The following is a 21,642-nucleotide window of genomic DNA, read 5'->3' as shown; positions in this document are numbered from 1 at the left end:
TAGAATCTTCTCTGGCTGGTTGACAAAAGATGTCAAAGGGAAACTCATGCTTTTTTTGTGAAATGCTTCCTACCAAGGACAGGAAGCTTATGTGCTTATGAGTCTCTCCCCATTTCCTTTCCCTATTTGCTCCCATCAGTTAAGACACATGAGAAAGAGCTGGTATCTGTGAAAAAGAAGCCAGAGCTTGATTCTCAAGCTGACTTGTCTATTTTGGCAACATCAATATCCCAGATCCATCAAATACATCTCTTTTTGAATACTGATACCTGCACCCCAAATCAGAATTGAAACCAACTGAGGGAGCAGAATTCATTGAGCACCTTGTTAAGAGTTGAATGGGACAAACAGATGGATGAGTCATAGTTACTGCTCTCCAGCAAAGCACTTATAACTGTCTTGAGGGAAAGACATGAAAAGCTAACAAGAAACAATAAAAATGTCAGATGTAGTACTGACAAATTTGCACCATTAAAGTTTGGTTAAAAAAAAAAAGCATTGGTGTGGGGGTACGTGGGTATGAAATGCTTCATGAAGGAAGCAAGACTTGTATACACTAGACATGCAGGGGAAAGAACACATCATCCTGCAAAAGAAGGGGATGACATGGGCAAAGGACAAAAACTGGAGGACCCTTGGAATCTTGATTGGGAAATAGAGAGGGAGTCACTCTCTGGATGGAAAAAGTAGAGACGATAATGTTGAGAGGGGATGTTGAGATCTAACTATGGAGGACCTTGGACTAAAACATGCATTTATATAAGTAAGCCTATGTCCCTTTACTCAAAATTGATTTAATATACTTAACTTTGGTTACTTTACCCCTAAATAATCATTTTAAAACTCTTTAATGAACACAAGATTTAAAGGAACTATGAAATGATTGAGTGGTTTTGAAACCAGGACTCATAAAAGAACCACTCAAATTAACTGCTTATTAAATATCCAGACTGCCAGTCATAACTCGGGAATATTCTGGAAATAAACAAACAAATGTGGCACTGAGTTATAAGAGCCCAAGCCTGCGAGTCACTTATGATGTAAAACATGCCTCTACCACTTACTAATTTTGAGACCATGGGAAAACCACTTGACATCTCTGAGCCGAGTTTCCACATCAGTAGAATATCAGTGTTCATACGTTTGTTGTGAGGATTAAGGGAAATAAAATATGTAAAGCTCTTGTCGTATTATGTGGTTTCTTAGTGCATGCTAAATAAATGAAAACTTATTTAAGTGTTCTCAGGTGGTGTCAAGGAAGGACAGACTGAAGATATTGTGGCAATGGATTGAGAGAATGTAGCAACTGTTTGGATGTGGACAGTGAGTGAGGGGGCTGTCAGGGCAGCCCAGCTCCTGCATCTTACTGGGAGAGCAGTGCATTCTCCTCTCTTACATCCAGATCACTCCATTCAACCACAGTTGGGTCCTTGGGGTCATTGCCTTTGTTCCAGCATTCTCATTCATTGCCACCAAAGAGCTCACTGTTCTGGGGACAAGTTAGGTACAATCAAACCCTAAAGAACTGTGGTGAGTCGTGCTATCTCTTTCATTGCAGCCACCACCTCCAAGTGCATCTGCCTACTGCCCTTCCAGTGTTTGAAGGGTGGATACCAACACTACTGCGTCAAAATGGGATCATCAACGACCACAAGAACCATGAACATCTGTGAAGTAGGAGCCATAAGATGTGCCCTCAGGAAAATGGAAATACTTTATCCTGGGAGATGTAGGTCTAACTGAAATCTTGATAAACAGATTTACTGTCCAAAAATAATCCCTACAGAGATGCTCTTGTATAAACAGCAGACTGCCACATCCAGGAGTTACTAACATAAATTCTTTTGTGTTAGTTTCATGTAATTATTCTCCCTGCCTCTTGTGTCTTCTCCTCTATCCAATTCTAGTCCACACCCCTAGGTAATAACTTTCACATCAGTCTAGTAAATTATTCTGTTCATGTGGCACTAAAATGATGGCACTTCTAATGACCTTATGAAGTACAAAAACCTTAATTTTCTTCAATGAATCAATAAACATAGAAGTCTCGAACTGCTTATCAAATACATTCTTGAAACTGAAACTTCATGCATTAATTCGACAAAAAATTGTGAATGTCTACTATGTACCCCAGTACTGTTTAAAGTGCTGAGTAAAACACACGAAATCCTTTGCCCTCAGGAAGCTCCCATTCATGTGGAGGAAGACATACAAAATATAAAATAAGCATAAAAGCTATATAGAATGTTTGATGGTAATAATTGCTATGGAGAAAACAACATAGGGAGAGGTGAGTCCCTTCCTTAAACCTCATCTTACCACAAGGAAATATGCCATAGTTAATAAGCATCAAGTAAGGATGACTGGATTCAAGTGGAAATTGCTTTCCTTAAAGTAGTTAATCAACTTCTGGAGTTTTCTCCTCCTTAGGAAACTTTGCTTCATCTAAAGTGCATCATAAACCTTTTAAGCTACACTGTTTGATGGATAGAAAGTCACCAAAGAATTTTAAGGGAATAATTTTTAAGCTAAGTCGTATGTTTTATATTAGCCCATACCAAGTAAACACCCCTCTCTTAGGCTAAGGTGTCATTTGGAACCGAGGAAGAGAAATATCTTTGGAACAGTGGGTTTTCAAGCATGAGTATACATTGGAATAACCTGGAACATTTGTTAATACAGATGCCTGAGACCCACTCCTCGTTTCTGGTTCAATAGCTCTGGGGTGGAGCCTGGGAATTTGTATTTCTAGCAACTTTCCAAGCAGTTTTGCTGTTAATGATCAGCAGTGTCTCATTTTGAGACCACTTAGTCTAAAAATGGAGCCATCCAACAGCTAAACCAATTACTAATGTAATTGATCTCAAACTGTTAGCCAGCCAGTCTCCGAGCAGGTGAGTGGAAGCAGATTCCCTTCCTCTAAAACTCACTGGGATTCCCACCCAATAGAAGGAGGCTATGAGTCACTGCCACCCAGCAGCACCCTCATTAGCCTTGTACATTAAATGTCACTCCTCTTCCATCTCATTAATCATAAGATCGTGGCAAAAAATCTAAAACATCTTACAGTTTCAAAGGAGAAGTATGAGGAAGGGAAAAACCTAGAAACAGAAAACACATTTTCCTGATATAATGGCAATTGAGTGGGAATTGTTTTTTGCCCTGGAGTCAGTAACCCATCTTTTTTCCCCGATCAGGCCACATCACTCCCTTTTCACTACAAAAGTGATGCAGGCCACTCTTGAGTCAAGAAACTTTGCTCAGGACTGACTTGGTTCTGCTCTACCAACTCACATCAGCCCCACAACTTTCCAGGCCATACAGCAGTACTAGGAGAGGATGGGGAACCATGGGACCAGCAAGCACAGGGGCCAGTGCCCACAGTGAGAGTCCTATTACCTCCCAGAGGTCCCTTTCCTCCTCTTCGTGTGGAGGACGAGTATGCTGCAAGTAACCATTGAAGCCAAGCAACCAAAGCCTTAAAAGAGTCATTTGCTGGGGCCCCTACATCCAGGATATACAGTGCTTTACTTGCTAGCTGGAGGCTGTGGAATCTCAGAGCTGCCAGTGGTGAACAGATTGCTGGAGAAGGGTCTGGAAGGATTCATACCAGGGGAGTTCTCTCTTACACGAACATGAGAATACTTTCTGCCTAGGGCATGCTGAAGGCAAGGTGCTGAGCTCTTGGTCCCCACCAAAGTGAGAAGAGAGTGGTGTGGCATTACTGTGTAAAAGATGGGTGCAGCCCTTTCTCCATCTCAGTCCCACAGCTTAGGAAGGGAGTGAAGAACTTTGGTGGTTCTCATGGCTCCACAGAGAAGAGCACAAAGAATAGGAAAGACAGGTGCTCTGAGGCCATCCTGCATCTTGGACTTGAATCTATGGAAAGCACCAAAGGAGATGTAGCTACCTCTCTCTCCGGAAGTTCTGGGGACCACTGTGAGTAGGAGTAAAGAAAAACACCACCACAAGGAAACCCAGGGGCCACCAATAACACAGAAGCAGATTTAGCAAGAACAAGTCTGGAGAAGATACCCCATTTGCTGACTGTTCTATAAACTCCTGCCATCTCTCCTAGTCCACTTCAACACCAGAGAACCAGACCCAGCAGATGCAGGGGCCGAAGGTGTCCTAGAATGAGACATGCCTCTGCCCCATGTCTATGAGGGGCTAGAAATGTGCAAGAACAGTCCTCATCCATCCCTTACCACAGTCCTATGACCCTCCAGCCCGGCTGATGCTAAAGGTAGGGACGGATATGAGATATAAATTGGATGTGAGATTAGAGATTTAAACTGGACTGACTTTTAAAAATAGTAACTGACCAGAAATCTGTGTGGTCTATCCAAGACTTAATTGAGGCAAGAGAAAAATGGGATTTGGCAGAATATAGAGAGACTATAATTATTATTAATTTATTACGGCTACCATACAAAGTACCACAAACTGGGTGGATTAAAACAGTAGAAACATATTGTCTTACAGTTTCGGAGGCTAGAAATCTCAAAGCAATCTGTCTGCTGGGACATGTTCCATCTGAAAACCATAGGAGAGAACCCTTCCCTGCCTCTTCTTGCTTTTGGTGTTTACGAGAAATCACTGGCATTCCTCGGTAGGTGCATCACCCCAGTCTTCACCTCCATCATCTCATGGCCATCTTCATTGCCTTCCTTTTGTGCATGTCTGTCCACCCAAATCTGCATTATCTTATGAGGACAGCAGTCTTGTTGGATTAGGCCACTCTAATGACTCATGTTATAACTGGATTACATCTGCGAAGCCCTAAATAGGGTTTCATTCACAGGTACCAGGGGTTTGGACTTCAATTTACCTTTTATTGCAGATACAACTCAACTCACAGCACTGTGATTTGGGAAAAAAATGTTTCCTGTTTATACTCCATATTACATTCAAAGGCTTATATCTGCTATTACATTCATATTGTTTGATTAAAATTAGTCATGCTTGCTTGCTTTAAAGTATTTTATTCCTTTACTTGTAGCAGTCTTCCCTGTTAATGGTGATTAGTTGGTGTTTTTACCACTTTATTTACCTTTGTTTCGAAGGAATTTTTGAGTGCACAAATCCATTAAAGTTGGCTAATTTGCATTCCATTTACCCGTTGAATTTCTCCAAACACTGACATTAATATTAATATAGCAATTTAATACAATAAGTGTTAAGAGCTAGTGATAAAATTGTCATCATGAAGCAGAGAACAAAAATAAACACATTAAACACCTGGGATTTGGACCTAGAATCTCCAATGCTGTTCTAGAAGATTAAATATATTCTAGATCTAAGGTAAAAAGCCTTATCCTCTTAGGCTATTAGAGATGAGTGCTAAGCAATCAAGCTTATGGCCAAAGTAACTGGAAACCAATTCAGGTCCTTTTTTTAATGTGGATTTTAATTTTCATTCATTCTGCAAGACATTGACAAAATAAATGAGACCCCACTCTAAAGAACTTAATAAATAGACATGCTATATGTCTCAGATGTCCTCTAAGCAGAAGTCTGAGACTATGATTTTTCCAGTCCTAACCAAAGATTTCCTTTTTGGCCATCTTGAGTAAAGCTCACTAAATTTTAGATCAAACTGTTAGTCTTTTCACTCTTTCTACAAAAGCCTGCAACTCCCACAATCAACATTCCTTAGTTCTAAAGACTGACCTCTTCTGTTGTTTCCAGAAGAGCACGCACAAGCTGAAATGAATCCATGTCCCTTCCTAAATTCTCATTGTGAGTAATGAGAACCTGGATGGTGTTGGGCACCAAATATCCCAAGGCTTGATGAATTGGATTCTACATGCCTGGCTGTCGCTAAGGTCACCTTCATTCTTTGGGGAACATATCATTCGTGTAATCAATGAGGCATCTAGCTTCTAACCAAACAAATGGCTGCAGAATTATAGTTGGATCCATTTTATGTTGTGAGCATGAGACCGGCCACTGCTACACTATTTGTCTTCTTGACAAGTTTTGGCTGCACAGCTTTAGCTCCACGTGTCAAATGTCAGTTAGTAGAAGTGTGTGTCACTCACCAAGGGACTCCAAGGGATGGACAATACATTGAGTATCATGCTCACAAAGATCTATATGGAAAGATGTTCATTGCAACATTATTTATAACAGTTCAAAAGGATAGAACATAATATCCAATAATAAATTATGCTCCCTCCATATGATGAAACAGTATGAAACCACCTACAAGCATGCTTTTAAAAAATATTTTTAAGGATATAATAAAGTTAAAAACCAGACTGCAATGCTATGTATGCTTCATACATAGCATGCTAAGCATATATAGCACTGCATGTATATGTATACATGCCTTTGAAAACATACATGCACTCCTATGTTCATTGCAGCACTATTCACAATAGCCAAGACACGGAAACAACCTAAATGTCCATCAACAGATGAATGGATTAAGAAAATGTGGTACATATACACAATGGAATACTATTCAGTCATAAAAAAGAACAAAAGAATGCCATTTGCAGCACATGGATGAAACTAGAGACTCTCATACTAAGTAAGTCAGGAAGAGAAAGACAAATACCATATGATATCACATATCAGAAATCTAAAATATGTCACAAATGAACCTATCTACAGAAAAGAAACAAATTCATGGACATGGAGAACAGATTTGTGGTCGCCATGGACATGGAGAACAGATTTGAGAGGGTGGAAGGGAGTGGGATGGACTGGGAGTCTGGGGTTGGTAGATGCAAACTATTGCATTTGGAGTGGATAAGCAATGAGATCCTGCTGTATAGCACAGGGAACTATATCCAATCACTTGTGATGGAACATGATGGAGGATAACATGACAAAAAGAATGTATATATATATATATATATATATAACTGGGGCACTTTGCTTACAGCAGAAATTTACAGAACATTGTATATCAACTATAATTTAAAATTTTTAAAGCAAACAAAACATTGCATGTGTATACATGCCTTTAAAATTGTGTGTGGAATTTGGAGTTGTTTTTATTATTTTCTTATTTATATTTTCCCGTGTTTGCTCAATTTTCTACAATCATCATGCATTTTTTAAAAAACATAATTCATCACAAAAATCATTGTTAAAATGTTCTCTTCTACTTAGGTAGAAAAAACACATTGTTAATTCTGCTTTCATAGAAAACTGATGATAAATTGGCCTTGGAATTCAAATCAGATTAAATGGTTTGGATTTGTGCACTTGAGGCAGGTAGTATCTTTCAGCTGGATGTGTAAGCACCACATGCATTCATTCATTCACAAACATTGTCTGACTCCTTGCTAGGGCACAAGAGTTAGATCTACAGCTGTGCAAAGATTTTATAGGTTTACAGTGTACTGGGAATATTTTAAAGGTATACCGCAACCAGTAATACGCCACAATAGGAAGTGAGTTAAAAACTACAGGTACAGATAACATCTTTAGGGAATTAAAAAAAAACAACTGGGCAGTTAATAAAATAAAATCAAACCTAAATTCTCAAAGTTTTATAGCAGTTGGAGACAGTGACTAACCGAATTTTCCTCATGTGAAAATGGGAACTATACCAGCTAACTCACTATTATTATTATTAAAAACCAATGGAGAAGAGTGACTGGACTTCTCCCTTTATTTCCTGTCACTTGAGACATTTCCTCTATTGCCATTCCTGCCATTGAAGCATGATTTATTAAGTTGCCCATGAGCTTACTTAGACTGTTCAGGGGAGAGAAATGGCTGGAGTGTGCAGACTAAGTATCCCAAATAACCAAGCTGAAAAAACAGGCTTGCTGTTCACTGTCCTCATGCAGGGATGCCTGTGACAATCAACATCAGCAACAAAGGCTTTAAGTTCTTTTTAGAATGAATCACTCTTCAGGACTTCCCCTGTGGGTCATAACATAACTACTTGGCGTTGCTTCTGCAGTGGCTGTGGCTCAACCCCTGGCTCAGAATGAATCACTCTTCATACCAAATAAATGGAGATGACCCAACGTTTGCAATTAAAAACCTGACAATCTACAAAAGGAAAGCAATGTGGACAGAAGACCCATGATTAGAAAGTGAAGAGGAAAATAGACTGGGCAGCTGGAAATACACTCCAAGAATTACTTGTTTGAAATCACCCGGCCAGTATGCAGCTACATAGTAGATTCGAAAAAGGTAACATTTTACCTAAAACATGACCCTTAACACGAGGGGAAAAAACATGGCACAGTTCAAAGTCATGAGATGAGATTTTGTCGTCTTTCATGAAGCTGTATATGTAGTAGTACCAGGGGATAAAGCACCACCCTAATGGAAGCATATCCATTTTGGTTATAACAACTGAAGATTGATTGCTGCTTTGTGGTGCGTCCTCTTCCTTAGAAAGGCAGTGATACACACTGACACATCTTTGCAGTTGTCAAAAATACTGCTCACTATGGGAGTTCCTATTGTGGCTCAGCAGGTTAAGAACACAACATAGTGTCCATGAGGATATGGGTTTGATCCCTGGCCTCACTCCGTCGGTTAAGGATCTGGCGTAGCTGTAAGCTGCATCATTGGTCACAGATGCGGCTGGGATCCCGTGTTACTATGGCTGTGGTGTAGGCCTGCTGCTGCAGCTCCAATTCAACACCTAGCCTGGGAATCTCCATATGCCATAGGTGTGGCCCTAAAAAGAAATATATATATATACATACAGTCACCAGTCTTGCTGGCTCTCCATCCCACACCTGGTAGGAATGTACTTCTTGGCCCCCAGAGATTGGAGTGCCAAGGTAATTGGTTCTGACCAATAAAATGTGACCAGAAGTACATGTGTAGCTCGTGAACAAAACATGAGACTGCTGGCAAGAAGATTCTCCTGCACTCCCCCTTCCCTGCAGCACATTTGAAATGGTGGCTCCTCCATCAGCCTGAGCCCCTGAGTCACTACTAACATTAGCAGAGTTCTCTATACTCCATTGAATTTCTATGGGCATGCTGCATGAGCAAAATGTAAACCTTTCTGTGACTGGGGGTTGTTATATTTGTTACATCATTGCTTAGCCTACCTGTCTGATGCTAACTGAAACAGATGACATGATGACACTGGAAACTGATCTCTTTCACTTGCCCAAAATGCATTCCAGAACACTCAGTTTCCTGTGGACATTTCTGAGTAAATAAAATTGCTATTGCTTTGAATACCTATAATCACTAATATGCTTGGGTGAAAAAATACAAGACAAATTAAAATTAGGAAATGGGAGTGATTATATTTAGTTCTTAAATGCATTCTTAATTGCATCATCATTTTATAGAGAAATTGATTAGTGGCAAATTAAAGTTAAAAGGAAGTAAATCCTTACATAAAGAGTTTACCTGCTAGGACTAAAAAGAAACAAATGAAAAAATGATGAACATACTTTTGAGAAACTCCTTATTATACTCAGGAAATTTTTTTTAGAATCTTAGAAACATTTAATATTTTTAAAAGCATTTCAAAGTTAATTAAATCTACTTCATATTTCTTGATTACCAAATCATTCCTATTATGTTTCATGCCAATTGCTTATCAAAACTGCATTCTAAAAAACTTTGGGCATTTGCTAATGATGCAAATATACAAAAATGGATTCTTCATTCCAATTTCTAATGCTTGGATATAACAAAATCTAATATACTTTAGCAGGTGATATTTATTGCCCCTTCTCCCCCAAATTTATTCAGCTCCCTGCCAATGTTTCAGAAGAGGTTGGTACCAGTCCCAGTACCAGACCTCAGAAGTAAGCCACCATTGGTTTAAGTCAATCATTGGAGTTCCATTTCTTTTCCCCATGTGGTTTGCACATGTGCAGGTGAGGTAAATCTGATGAAAGAGATGTGAAGAGCACTTCTTAGAAGAAATTTCTCACTTTTCAAGATTTCATGGGAAGATATGGTCTCTTCTAAATGTTGCCATACCTGGATGGGGTGCTTGAAACTGATGCCACCATCTTGCCACCATGAGGAGGTTTCCATTTGTGGTCTAGGTCAACGTTTGGAAGAGGTTCCAGTAGAGACAAAGGAAAAAACCCTTTGTGGATCCTTTGTGAAATCATTGAGCCACTGAATTACCCAACTCTGGAACATCCATCCTTCTAGTCTTCTTGTTATAAAATAATACATTTTCTCCATAGCTTAAGATATTTTTGAGTTGGGTATTCTGCAACTTGCAGCCAAAGGTATCCTGATTCAGAAATAAGTCGTGTTCTTGAGGTTTGTACCTTCATGATGCTGGTAGATTGATTGTGTAGGTTCTTTGTTTTAAAATGGCTGTAACTTTTTAAAAAATGGAGAATGCCCTCTCTTAGTTAGTGATTCTTAACTTGCATTTAACAAAAGGAAGATGAACCTTCAGAAATGGAAACTCATAAGGCAGCAATTTAAATGTATAATTAATTTCTTCATTATTTCTCAGAAGAACTAAAGTCACCTCTAAAGCTTCCCAACTAACCAGTAATTAATTGTAGGTCTCTTGAATACTCATGACATATTTAATTTTCTAAGGTAAAAGGGAGACCTAAATCTTACTAAGCCACTACTGGGTGCCAGTATCATCACATAAGTATTTTATTTAGCCCTCACTGCCACCCTAAGACATAAGTATATGGGCCTCATTTAAAGATGATGAGACTGGAGTTCCCGTCGTGGCTCAGTGGTTAACGAATCCAACTAGGAACCATGAGATTGCGGGTTCGGTCCCTGCCCTTGCTCAGTGGGTTAATGATCCGGCATTGCCATGAGCTGTGGTGTAGGTCACAGATGTGGCTCGGATCTCGCGTTGCTGTGGCTCTGGCGTAGGCTGGCAGCTACAGCTCTGATTAGACCCCTAGCCCGGGAACCTCCATATGCCGCAGGAGCGGCCCAAGAAATGGCAAAAAGACAAAAAAATGAAAAAATTAAAAAAAAATAAAGGTGATGAGACTAAAGATCAGAGATCAGAGTTACCTGCCCAATGTCTATACTTCATAAAAGCAGGGACAGATTTTAAACTTCGCTAATCTAACTCAAGCACTCAAGAGGCCAACTATACTGTATCAATGCTATATTTATTGATTTTATAATTATGCTGTGGTTATTGTAATGATTACATAGAGAGCTGCAAATTATTTTATATGTTTCCATTAAGATGTGAGGTCTACTTTCCCTCCCCTTGAATTTTGGCAGACTTATGACTGCTTCCACTAATGAAGTAGTACAAAAGTGATGTTATGTGACTCTGAGGCTGTCAAAAAAGGCCTTCAAGCTTTCACCTTGTTCACAGAAATACTTGTTCTTAGTGCCCTGAACTGCCATGTAGAAGTCTGACAATGCTGAGGAGACTCAAGGGAGGAAACCAAGACACAAAGAGGCTGGTCAGCAGGTGCAACTTAGCTTCTGAGATATTCCCATCCAGACACCAGACATGTGAAAGAAGAAGGCTCTAGGTGGTTCCAGATTCTGATGATTAAGACATCTCCAGAAAGTTGAGTCTTCCCACTTGAGACTCCAGGCAGCTTAAAGCAGAAGCAAGACATTTTCCACTAGTCTCACTCCAAATTCCTGACCCACAGAATCCATGAGCAATAAAAAATAGCTGTTGTTTTACACCATTAATTTGGGATGCTTTGTTACAAGCAATAGATAACCAAAATAATGAGGTAAGAGAATGTCTCTGTGTTAGGAAATATACAGTGAAGCCTATAGGAATAAAGGATATGATGTCCACATCTTATTACATCTTTCTTTCAAATGTCTCTGGGGGAGGAAAAAAAAAATATATATATATATGAGAGAGAGAATTATAAAAGTGGCAAAATGTTACAAATTGGTGAATCTCGTTGAAGTATATATGGAGTTTCTTGTGTTTTTCATGAGACTTTTCTGTAAGTTTGAAACTATTTTAAAAAAATTTAGAAAGAGAGAACTGGTGAGCTTTCTACCATAACATGTATGAGACATTATACCTTATGAAAGCAGAGCTAATAACCCAGAGCAATATCTAATTTTCTATTGATGGACATGACACAGACCACCTCGCCCCATTTCTAAACATCAGTATCAGTCTGGAAGGGAGACATTCAGAAATAAAATAGAGCTTCTTTTGACCTCAGAGTGAGGGACAGTCACTTAAGCAGAACACAGGACCGGGGTCTTCCCTGGAACATAGGACATTTTAACACGTATCCATTTTCTGTCCAAAATGGGACTTTGTGACTGCAGGGCCCAATTATGGTGTGCACCCCAAAATGCCTGCTTGAGTAAGTATTTAAGAGATAATGGGCACCCAAGACACTGAATAGGGTTTCCCACTCTTCGAGAAGAGTTGGATGCTCTTATAAAGCCAAAAACCTAGGTAAGAACACATTAGAAAAACAAAGCAAGCTGGATTCTATTAAACTATAAACACGAATCATTCAGTACTCCTGGCCTGGCTGCACTTACAGGCTGACAGCAGCTCATCCTTTAACACTGAGCATCAGTGACCACAGCCCTGATTGTCCACAAGCCTCAAGTCCTTTATAACACAGCCTGAGCAGAAAGAGGTTAATAGCAGAGCTCTGAGGTCAAAATTGCCCATTATAGGCAGCCACCTTCTTCACTTGATCAATATGCCCATTTTACTCAAGACTAGAGATCTCATTTTTCAGATTGTTGTGACTTTCTGCTCTTCATTCTAGACAATGCCTTTAGTCTTGGGAGGACTTTACTGCTCACCTCCCTTCCCTAAGAGAGTGACTGGGCAGGAAGAAAGAAGGAAGACCAAGTTCAAGCCCAGGCTCTTCTGTCAATGCAAGGGCACTGGAATCAATGACCATAAGATGTGTCTTCAAGGAGCTATTGGCAACTGAAATGAGAGTAACCCAGGAACGTGTCTTGGGGGTCTTCAGTCACTGGAAACCATCCCCTTGGCACTACAGGGCTGGCCAATAACATGAAGAAATTCTCCACTATGCCTTTGTTTTCACCTGATGCTGCTGCTATAACAAATTAGCATAAACTTAGTGGCTTAAAATAACACATATTTATTATTTTATGGTTCTGGAAGTCAGGAATGCAAAAAGGATCTTACCTAAAAGCAAGAATTGCATTCCTCCTTATGGCTCTAGGGGCAAATCCCTTTCCTTCCGGTTCTAGAGGTCCTCTGGGTTCTTTGGCACATGGTTCCCTTTCTCAGTCTTCGATATAGAAATCTTATCACTGCAACCTCTGCTTTGTCATCACATCTTCCTCCTTCTCCCTCTTCCCTCTTCACACTTGCCCTTAGAAGAACCCCTGTGACTACATTGGGTCCACTCAGATAATCCAGGATAATCTCCCTATGTCAAGATCTTGAATTTAATTACCTCTGCAGAGTTCTTTTCTGCATGAAGGTAACATAATCACAGATACTTGAAATCAGGACATGGATATCTTTGTGGAGCAATTATTCTGTCTACCACATCTGGTGCACTTCAGATATCATTAGCCATAATAGATTCAGAGTTCTCCATGAACTTTGAAGGTTTTTGTTTTTTTTAACTAAAGAGAAATCATTTTACCATGCAGAAAACCAATACCATGCCTGCACACTGTAAGAGTATCCTTCCCTCTTTGCTTCTGACCCCGTAACATGGGCCAGAGCTGCTAGAACCTTCCAAAATACTTGGATTTGAATATTATCAAGACTGTATCCTTATCACATATTTAAGTTTCTTTATGCATTCTGCTTTATTCTCTGTCTCTATAGATGAGATTTAATAGAAAACATGGTAGCCAAATTTTAAGGGAATAATAAGTGGATAAATTTTGGCTCTCTGAGTCTCAAGTTCCAACCCCAAGAAAATCTCTCATTAATCCTGCTTCAGTAAGAAAAATACTTCTAGATCAATCAACTGTGATTAGAGGGCAAGGTCATGCAGAGCAAAGCAGCTCTGGTACTAGTCCCATGGGAGAGAGAGAAAGAAAGTGAGAGAGAAAGAGAGAGAAGGGGGGTGTGCATTTTTCTTGAGACTGTAGTTGTTACCGTAACTAACAAAGCAGTGCAAGGCCGCAAGTAAACTTCAAAATTTCCACTGATTTACCAGAATAAAGGGTCTTGAATCAGAGTAAGGACACTTCCTTTAAAAAGTGGAGACATTGTTACCACAAGAAGAAACCTCGTAGTAGTGGTTCCCAAACCTGGTCAACATCAAAACCGTTTGGAGAGCTTTTGAAAAATATTGACAACACCCTCACCACGTCCTGCCCCAGGCTACTAAAATAGAATCTCCAGAACTTTAGTAATAGCGCACACTCAACTAAAACTCAGTCATGAAAACAGTTTCCTATCTGAGCCAAGGCAGGCAATTTGTAACAGGAATCGGATTGCCTCCCTTTTCTGAGTCCTTGAACACAGGTGCTAGTTTCAGCTCTGTCCCTCTCCCACTTTCTGACATGCTCTTTAAGACCTCCACACATTTTCCAGACTTGTGCCAGTGCAACAAGATCACATGGCTACCGAAAGCTTTTTCTGAGTTTTTTCCTTTAAACACTGTGCTTGAGTCCTCCAGCCTGCCTGAGTGCACTGGCTGACTCTAACTTTGAGCTCAGGAATTACAGAAATCCACACCCACTGGTAAAGGGAACTGTTCCGTTCCCACCCATAACTTCTAGAATATTTACTGCTCTAAAGCAGTGAGGGATGAAGGAAAAATAAGGAGAGAAAAATGGTGGAGAGTAAAATGAGAGTACTATGATAGACTGAAATGAAAGAGAAAAGAATGGGCCATGTTACAGGGTAAGCAATTTATCCCATAACTCAAAAGTTGATGCCAAAGATCACCTGTATCAAAATCATCTCAAGCAGCACTACTGGAAGAAATTGTCTGTGAATTATTTATTGTGGTCTCCAAAAAGATAATGAGCTGGCACCAAAATGTAAATCAACAAACTGCTAACTTCATCCACAAAGTCATGCTACAAAAAAAAAAAAAAAAAAAAAAATAGACTAAGCTCAACAGTGTAAATAGTAATTAAATCAAATTCATATACACTCGGTCATAGGCTCCCTGTCCCATGAAAACCAGCAAAAGTTAGTTCTCAGGAGACACTTCAAGTATACTTGACCTAGACTACTTGTTTAAATAGCAATAGCAATAACAGTAATGATAATATACTTAACATTTACTCTATGCTTCAGTGTTGTGCATAAAGAGAGAGTGGAAGATTTATTAGTTGTCTACTAAAATTGATAGCAATATACCTGAGAAAAGGAGCCATGCTAAAATCTTCTTAGTAAACCACAAAATAACTGGCACAGAGCTATTGATACAGCAAGTTATCAAAATATATTTAATTGAATAAAGTAAAAGCATAAGAGAAATAAAGGAAATGGATTCGAAATATAAATTTAGAGGTCATCTACTAGTAACACAAAAAACCACAGAAGTAAATAATTTCCCTAAGAGAATAAACCCAGTTCTCTTTTTTGAATTATTCATTCACTAATTCATTTCAGCATTTATTCATTTGTGAGCTCACTCAAAGCATTATTAGGAACAAACATGATTCTTATCCTCATAGAGCATAAATTAGTATGGAAGAAACAGAAAATAAAATAATTACTAATAAATAAGTTATTACACACTTCAATGGGAAAAAAAGAGTTGGAAGAAACCTGACACTTGTGAAGTCTGAGGATGAGGAGAGCTCACAGTGAGAATAGTCCAGGTAAAGACCCTGAAGTGAGGAGTTCCTACTGTGGCTCAGCAGTAATGTACCCGACTAGTATCCACGAGGAAGAGAGTTCAATCCCTGGCCTTGCTCAGTCAGTTAAGGATCCCGTGTGGCTGTGGGTTAAGCTCCCATTTGACCCCAGCCCTGGAATTTCCACATGCCACAGATGCCACCCTAGAATGACAAAAAAAAAGACTCTGAAGTGAGAGTCTGGGGCCTTTCCAGGAAATGAGACTAACGACTTCCATTTGCAAGTAGTCTGGAGGCCAATATACTATTGAAAACAAAAAGAAAAGCCAGACAAATTTTAAAATTAGACATTTAGGCATAAGAGAGCTGCAGAAGCCACAAGGACTAAAGGGGATAACATTTCAGAGAAGGAACTCTAAGAGGTGAGTTGCAGATTGGCCTCTGTCTGGAGACACATGCTGATCCTGGACATTGACATGAGGCCAAGAATCAGGGTAAGGCACAGGCGGGGGGGCGTCAGTGCTGGGGACAGAGAAACCAGTGGGACCTTTTGGTGGTACAGGATAGAGTGGTAAAAGTGGAGAAGTGAATGGCCCCAGGCACATGGCCCCTTTCTCCCTTGAAACACTGACATTCCAAAGATGCAGAGCAGGAGGGTGAAATACTAAACTCAGAAAAGTAGAGAGGGATTTCCTGCAGTCCCCCAGTGCTTAGGAGCAAAAGACCAGAAAAGAAAAGAGTTAAGAGCCCTTGAGGGACTGATGAGATGACCCTGGCAATATCTTACCACTTTTTACAAAGGAGCAAGTACCAATATGGGGACGTCAGCACTTGCAGAAGCTGAAAATCCAGGCTGGTTCCCAGGGAAGAGTCATTGCTGCTAGGGTATGGAGAAGCCAGTAGAACTTCTGGCAGTTCTGTAGGCTAGGAGTAACAAGAATGGAAATTTATGGGCACACAGTAAAATTCTTCTTCAAGACATCTGCCAATTCTGAAACTGCCTGAGGGAGGAGACTGAAAAACTAAGTCGAGGGAGTTCCCGCCATGGCTCAGCGGTAATGAACCCAATTAGTATCCATGAGGACTTGGGTTTGATCCCTGGTCTCGCTCAGTGGGTTAAAGATCTGGCAATGCCATGAGCTATGGTGTAGGTCACAGATGTAGCTCAGATCTGACGTTGCTGGGGCTGTGGTGTAGACTGGCAGCTGCAGCTGCAGCTATGATTCAACTCCTAGCCTGAGAACTTCCATATGCCTTGAATGTGGCTCTAAAAAGCAAAAATAAATAAATAAATAAATAAATAATAAAAAACAAAGAACTAAGTCAAAAACTTCTCAGAATGGCCTGAAATTAGATTGTCATATGGCTGCATAACTCTGTAAATATACTAAAAAACATTGTACACTTAATGTACAATGTGGCTGTGGCTATGGCATAGAAGATTCAACTCCTATGCCTCAGGTGTGGCTCTGAAAAAAAAAAAAAAGATATATTTTGGAGTTAGAATCAACAAGACTTGCTGCTAATTTGAGTGCAACTGATCATAGAAAGAGAGCAGTGATCTTTCAGGTTTCTGACTTGAGCAAGATGGAGTAGAATAATAATAGACTGGGAAGCCTCAGAAAGTTCCATCAAAGTTGGGAGGCTTTCCTGAGATTACCAGCCTGGTAGAAGCAAAACAAGAATCCAAGTCTCCCAAGTCTTACTCCTGTACTCTCTACCATACTAAACTAATTTTCCTCTAGGAATTCGTTTCAGAATAATCTGTCTGTCTGTTTTACAAACACAGTGAACAGAAACATTATGTGTCTAAGAGTCCAGTTTCCAGGGGTAGTCAAATGTTCATTTTGTGGCTTTAAACATGGGTAAAGATCAGGCTTTCTGCTCATAGAGAATGGAAGGAGGGGAGCTCTTTTGATGAACCTCTAGTGTATATACCACCTAAAGCCATGAAAATTCAATTTTTAGTTAATCCTCCCAATTAAAACATATTTATATGCAGTTTACCACCTCCTGCTAATTAGATGCAAATGGAGTCGGTAACACCTTATTTTGCCTTTGAACATAAACAAGATAGGAGACTTCTGTTCAAGGACTCTACTCTTGTTTAGCCACTTATTGGAAATGGCAACATGTTCCTAATTGCATGAATATTTATCAGTAAAATAGTAGTCTGAGGTTTATTCCATAAACAAAGAACAAAAAGGCGGCCATGGCTAAACCAGCGATGATGATGTGTTATGATCCAGTGATTATGATTAATCCTACCTTTTACAGCTAAAATCCAAATAAATTAATTGGATTATCTTGCCTGAGGCACTTACAGTTTCCTTGAGCTATGATGCCAGGAACTTCAACCTCATCACCTAGAAACAGAGAACAGAAAGAGGAAGAAAAGGATGACTACAAAATAAAAGCTGCCAGTGATGTACTCACATATGCGCATTCAATGTGAAAGCAGTGGGGAAAATCGTGACACAGAACAACCTTGTTTGCATCTGTTTCATGAAATTGCTTAATGCCTAAATTTAAAGAAAATATATAATTTGTGTAGGCATCAATTGGGAAGACATTCAGCTTAAATATTTCTTGCCACTCTTGTAATTTCTAAAGGTATTAACGTAGGAGTAAATTTGGCAAGATATCAGTGGTGCGCTTTTGACAAAATGGCTGAATGTTTTTTCTATGCTTAACTTTTGAAAATGTAGTTAACAAAGGACAAAAATGCAATTTATTATATAACACAAGACAAAATGATTAAATAACAATGAAATTTCTTGAAAACATATCACCCACAGGATTGTCATTAGCGGGTTAATATTTTAGAATTTTTATTATGGCTTTTGCATCTGTTTTTTCACAACATTTCATCTTTTTGTGGGGGGAGCACTCAAAATAGTTGTAATGACTTGATTAATTTATTTCGTTCCACTCCTTAATAAAAGTGAGCAATTTGACCTATTTCTTCTGCTATTTTGTTATAAACAATAGCTTTAATGGGACTATATGAACATAGCTGGTCCCCTTCATCTGCTTCCAAAAATATGAACGGACATCAAAAGTACTATTGTGCATGTAGAAAATCAAATGCTGACTGTGCGACAGTTCATATGAAAAAAATCTAAGATTTTAGGTGATGACAATCTTAATGTGAACCTACACAACAATAATTACTAATATTATTTCTAATATTACTACCATTGATAATAACAACAATTCTTTATTCTAGCCAAGGTAGTATTATAAGATTAACCATTAATCAACTTTAACATAAACACAGCTTTCAACTTGATATAATGTTGTACATACATGTGGACTATACTAGCCTTTTTTTTTTTCTTTTTAGGGCCACACCTGTGGCATATGGAAGTTCCCAGGCTAGGGGTCAAATGGGAGCTATAGCTGCTGTCCTGTGCCACAGCCACAGCAATTCCAGATCTGAGTTGTGCCTGTGACCTACACCACAGCTCGAGGCAATGCTGAATCTTTAATCCATTGAGCTTGAGCTAGGTCAGAGATCAAATCCGCATCTTCGTGGATACTAGTCAGGTTCATTTCCACTGAACCACAGTGGGAACTCCCATGCTAGCCTTTTTTAATGAATGTGGCTGAAGTTTACTTTCACCCTTGTGTTTAAGTTTGATATTACCAAAAAAGCCACTAAGAACTAGATCTGACTTTATCCAGGTAATGGCCATACCCCCTTAAAGTCAGATTACTTCTCTTCCATATGCATAAATAAGCTCCAGTTTCTGATAAGTTTAGACAAAACGTCATGAATAATTTTCATCTCTATTATAATATAAGTGATGGTATGACTCCAACTCAGCTTGTAGGGAATAAAAATTGTAATGTTCTAGGAAGGGAAAATATGATAACAGACTTAATGATTCTAGTAGAGAGGATATACATTCCCGGAGTTATTTTTTTCACTTCAAAGGGAACTTTATTTGAGCTCATCCTTCAAAAACACAAACTGGCATCCTTTTTTTAGCCAAAGCCTATATTCTTAGCACTGAAAATAACCCTTCTAGAAACTTATGTATTTTGTGTGTGTTTATTTGAGGGAAATTTGATACAACCCTTGACAGCTATTCCAGGACAACATATTTGCTTCCATCCAGTTCTGTAATGTCAACTTGGCTTCAAACACATCACTTCATGCACTCCCAGCATGCAGCAACTCTCTGTTATTTTAGACTTCCGTCTGCTGCAGGCTCAGAGAACACGGTGGTGTGCCTGTAATTCATGTTTATTTTTAGAGTTATATGGCTTTCATTAGAATTCAGAAATCTATCTTAACCCGGTTTAGACTTGTGTTCTGACAAAAATGTTCATGCCAGGAGAGTTTCAATCAGCGGGCTTTGAAAAATTCTTGAAGGACTTATTTCTGGGGAGATATGATGATGGAGGGATGTGTCCCTCTGCATCCCTCTGGTAGGATTAAAAGAGACCCTCCGGGTAGTTGATTCGTGCCCCCAAACAATATCCAGTGAGGGTTTCCTTAAAGATAGAAATTATAACGAGTCTGATAAATAAACTATGGCCCCATAAAGCAAGATGAGGAGATATTTGAAAGAAGCATGTTCAAAGAGGAAGATACTAGCACCCAATCAGTGCCCACCAGATTCCAAGCATTTTCTACCACATGAGAAGTGGGCCTATTTTAGAGCTGACAAAACTGAGCAAATAAAGAACAGAGCCAAGATGTGAATCCAAGTCTGTTTAAATTCCAAAACCATTGATTTTTCCAGCCTCATGTACTGTAGAGCACACGTTAAACGAGACTGTGATCTAGCTCTAAGTGGTAGATTTGCCTTAATGCTCTCAAATTTTCACTGCTTCCTGTAAAAGCACCCTTTGCCATGTAGCTCCCCATTTTTTATTACTTTCTGCCTATACACACTCTGCCAGGCAACTTTGTATAGAGATGGAGACCCTTTCACCATAGACAGAGAGTAAATTCCATACTTGACTTGCTTTGGCTAATGGGATGTGAAATATAATGCAAGCTGGTGTGTTAAAGAATTTGCATGATTGGATTTGCCTTCTTGTATCTCTGCCAGCACCATGAGAAAGACTCACTGGTCCAGAGAGATGATGAGAAAAACATGAAACAAATTCACCCAGCCTGGATCAGCAGAACCCAGCAAACTGCATGCACATGAGTGAATGTAGCCAGGACCAGCAGTACCATCCAGGACCAGCAGTACCATCCAGTCACAGCCTGCCTAACTCAGCCACTCTCGGTCAACCTATGGAAAACAATCCTATTGTTTTAAATCACTGAGGTTTGGGATAATTTGTTACACAGCAGTTTTGTGACAATAGCTGACTAATCTACCCCCAAACCCTGTCTCAACATGGTATAGGAATTGGATTGTATTTTTCTTTTTAATCCTGCAGGTTGCAAAACCTATGAAAGATTGAATGTTGTTTCTATATACAATAAAGATAAACCTCTCAGCCAGACAATTAATCCTAGAAATGTTCCCTAGGAGTTCTTGAAACATTAAAATGTTAACCTAACTACACAGTGAAGCAACTACAAAATAATAAGTCCCCAAATCACCAGCTGTTTGACCTCACAGAATGTAATCAACATTCCAAGGATAAAGGCGATGTGTTTCTAAGAGACACTGGCAAGCTGTGACTGTGAAAGAAAGGGGTATGTAAAAATTTAAATCTGCAAAAATCACACTTTAAAATAACATAGGGAAATGTGACTAGTTTTTATCTTTTATTCCTACAGTTTCATATAGTCTTTCTTGCCCCAAAGAATTTACTTAATTCTCTTTTATGTAAGAGAAAAATGATTATGTGAAGATAAACAGATTAGGGAGTTCCTGTCATGGCTCGATGGTTAATGAACCCGACTATCACCCATGAGGACGAGGGTTCAATCCCTGGCCTCACTCAGTGGGTTAAGGATCCAGCATTGCCGTGAGCTGTGGTGTAGGTCAAAGGCATGGCTCAGAGCCCGTG

At 39.4% G+C, this 21,642-nt stretch overlaps 1 protein-coding gene across 11 annotated transcripts in view; it reads left to right on the top strand.

The window, feature by feature from the left end:
* C6 (complement C6) overlaps positions 1-2,083 on the top strand; it is a 73,236-nt gene extending 71,153 nt beyond the window's left edge. For 10 of the 11 annotated variants that reach the window (XM_085001461.1, XM_085001453.1, XM_085001463.1 and 7 more), the window contains one exon: positions 1,559-2,052. In XM_085001461.1, the coding sequence (XP_084857587.1) occupies positions 1,559-1,743 (185 nt within the window). In that variant the 3' untranslated portion in view covers positions 1,744-2,052. 11 annotated transcript variants of the gene reach the window in all.
* The last annotated feature ends 19,559 nt before the right edge of the window (positions 2,084-21,642 follow it).

This window comes from Sus scrofa, chromosome 16 (genome assembly GCF_054392235.1).
Source record: "Sus scrofa isolate SSC_HxYL_T2T_F1_AM1 chromosome 16, Sscrofa_HxYL_maternal_Yorkshire_Landrace_v2.0, whole genome shotgun sequence".
NCBI classification, from domain to species: domain Eukaryota; kingdom Metazoa; phylum Chordata; class Mammalia; order Artiodactyla; family Suidae; genus Sus; species Sus scrofa.
Note: the sequence above shows the minus strand (reverse complement) of the source record. Positions and strands in the feature narration are given on the sequence as shown.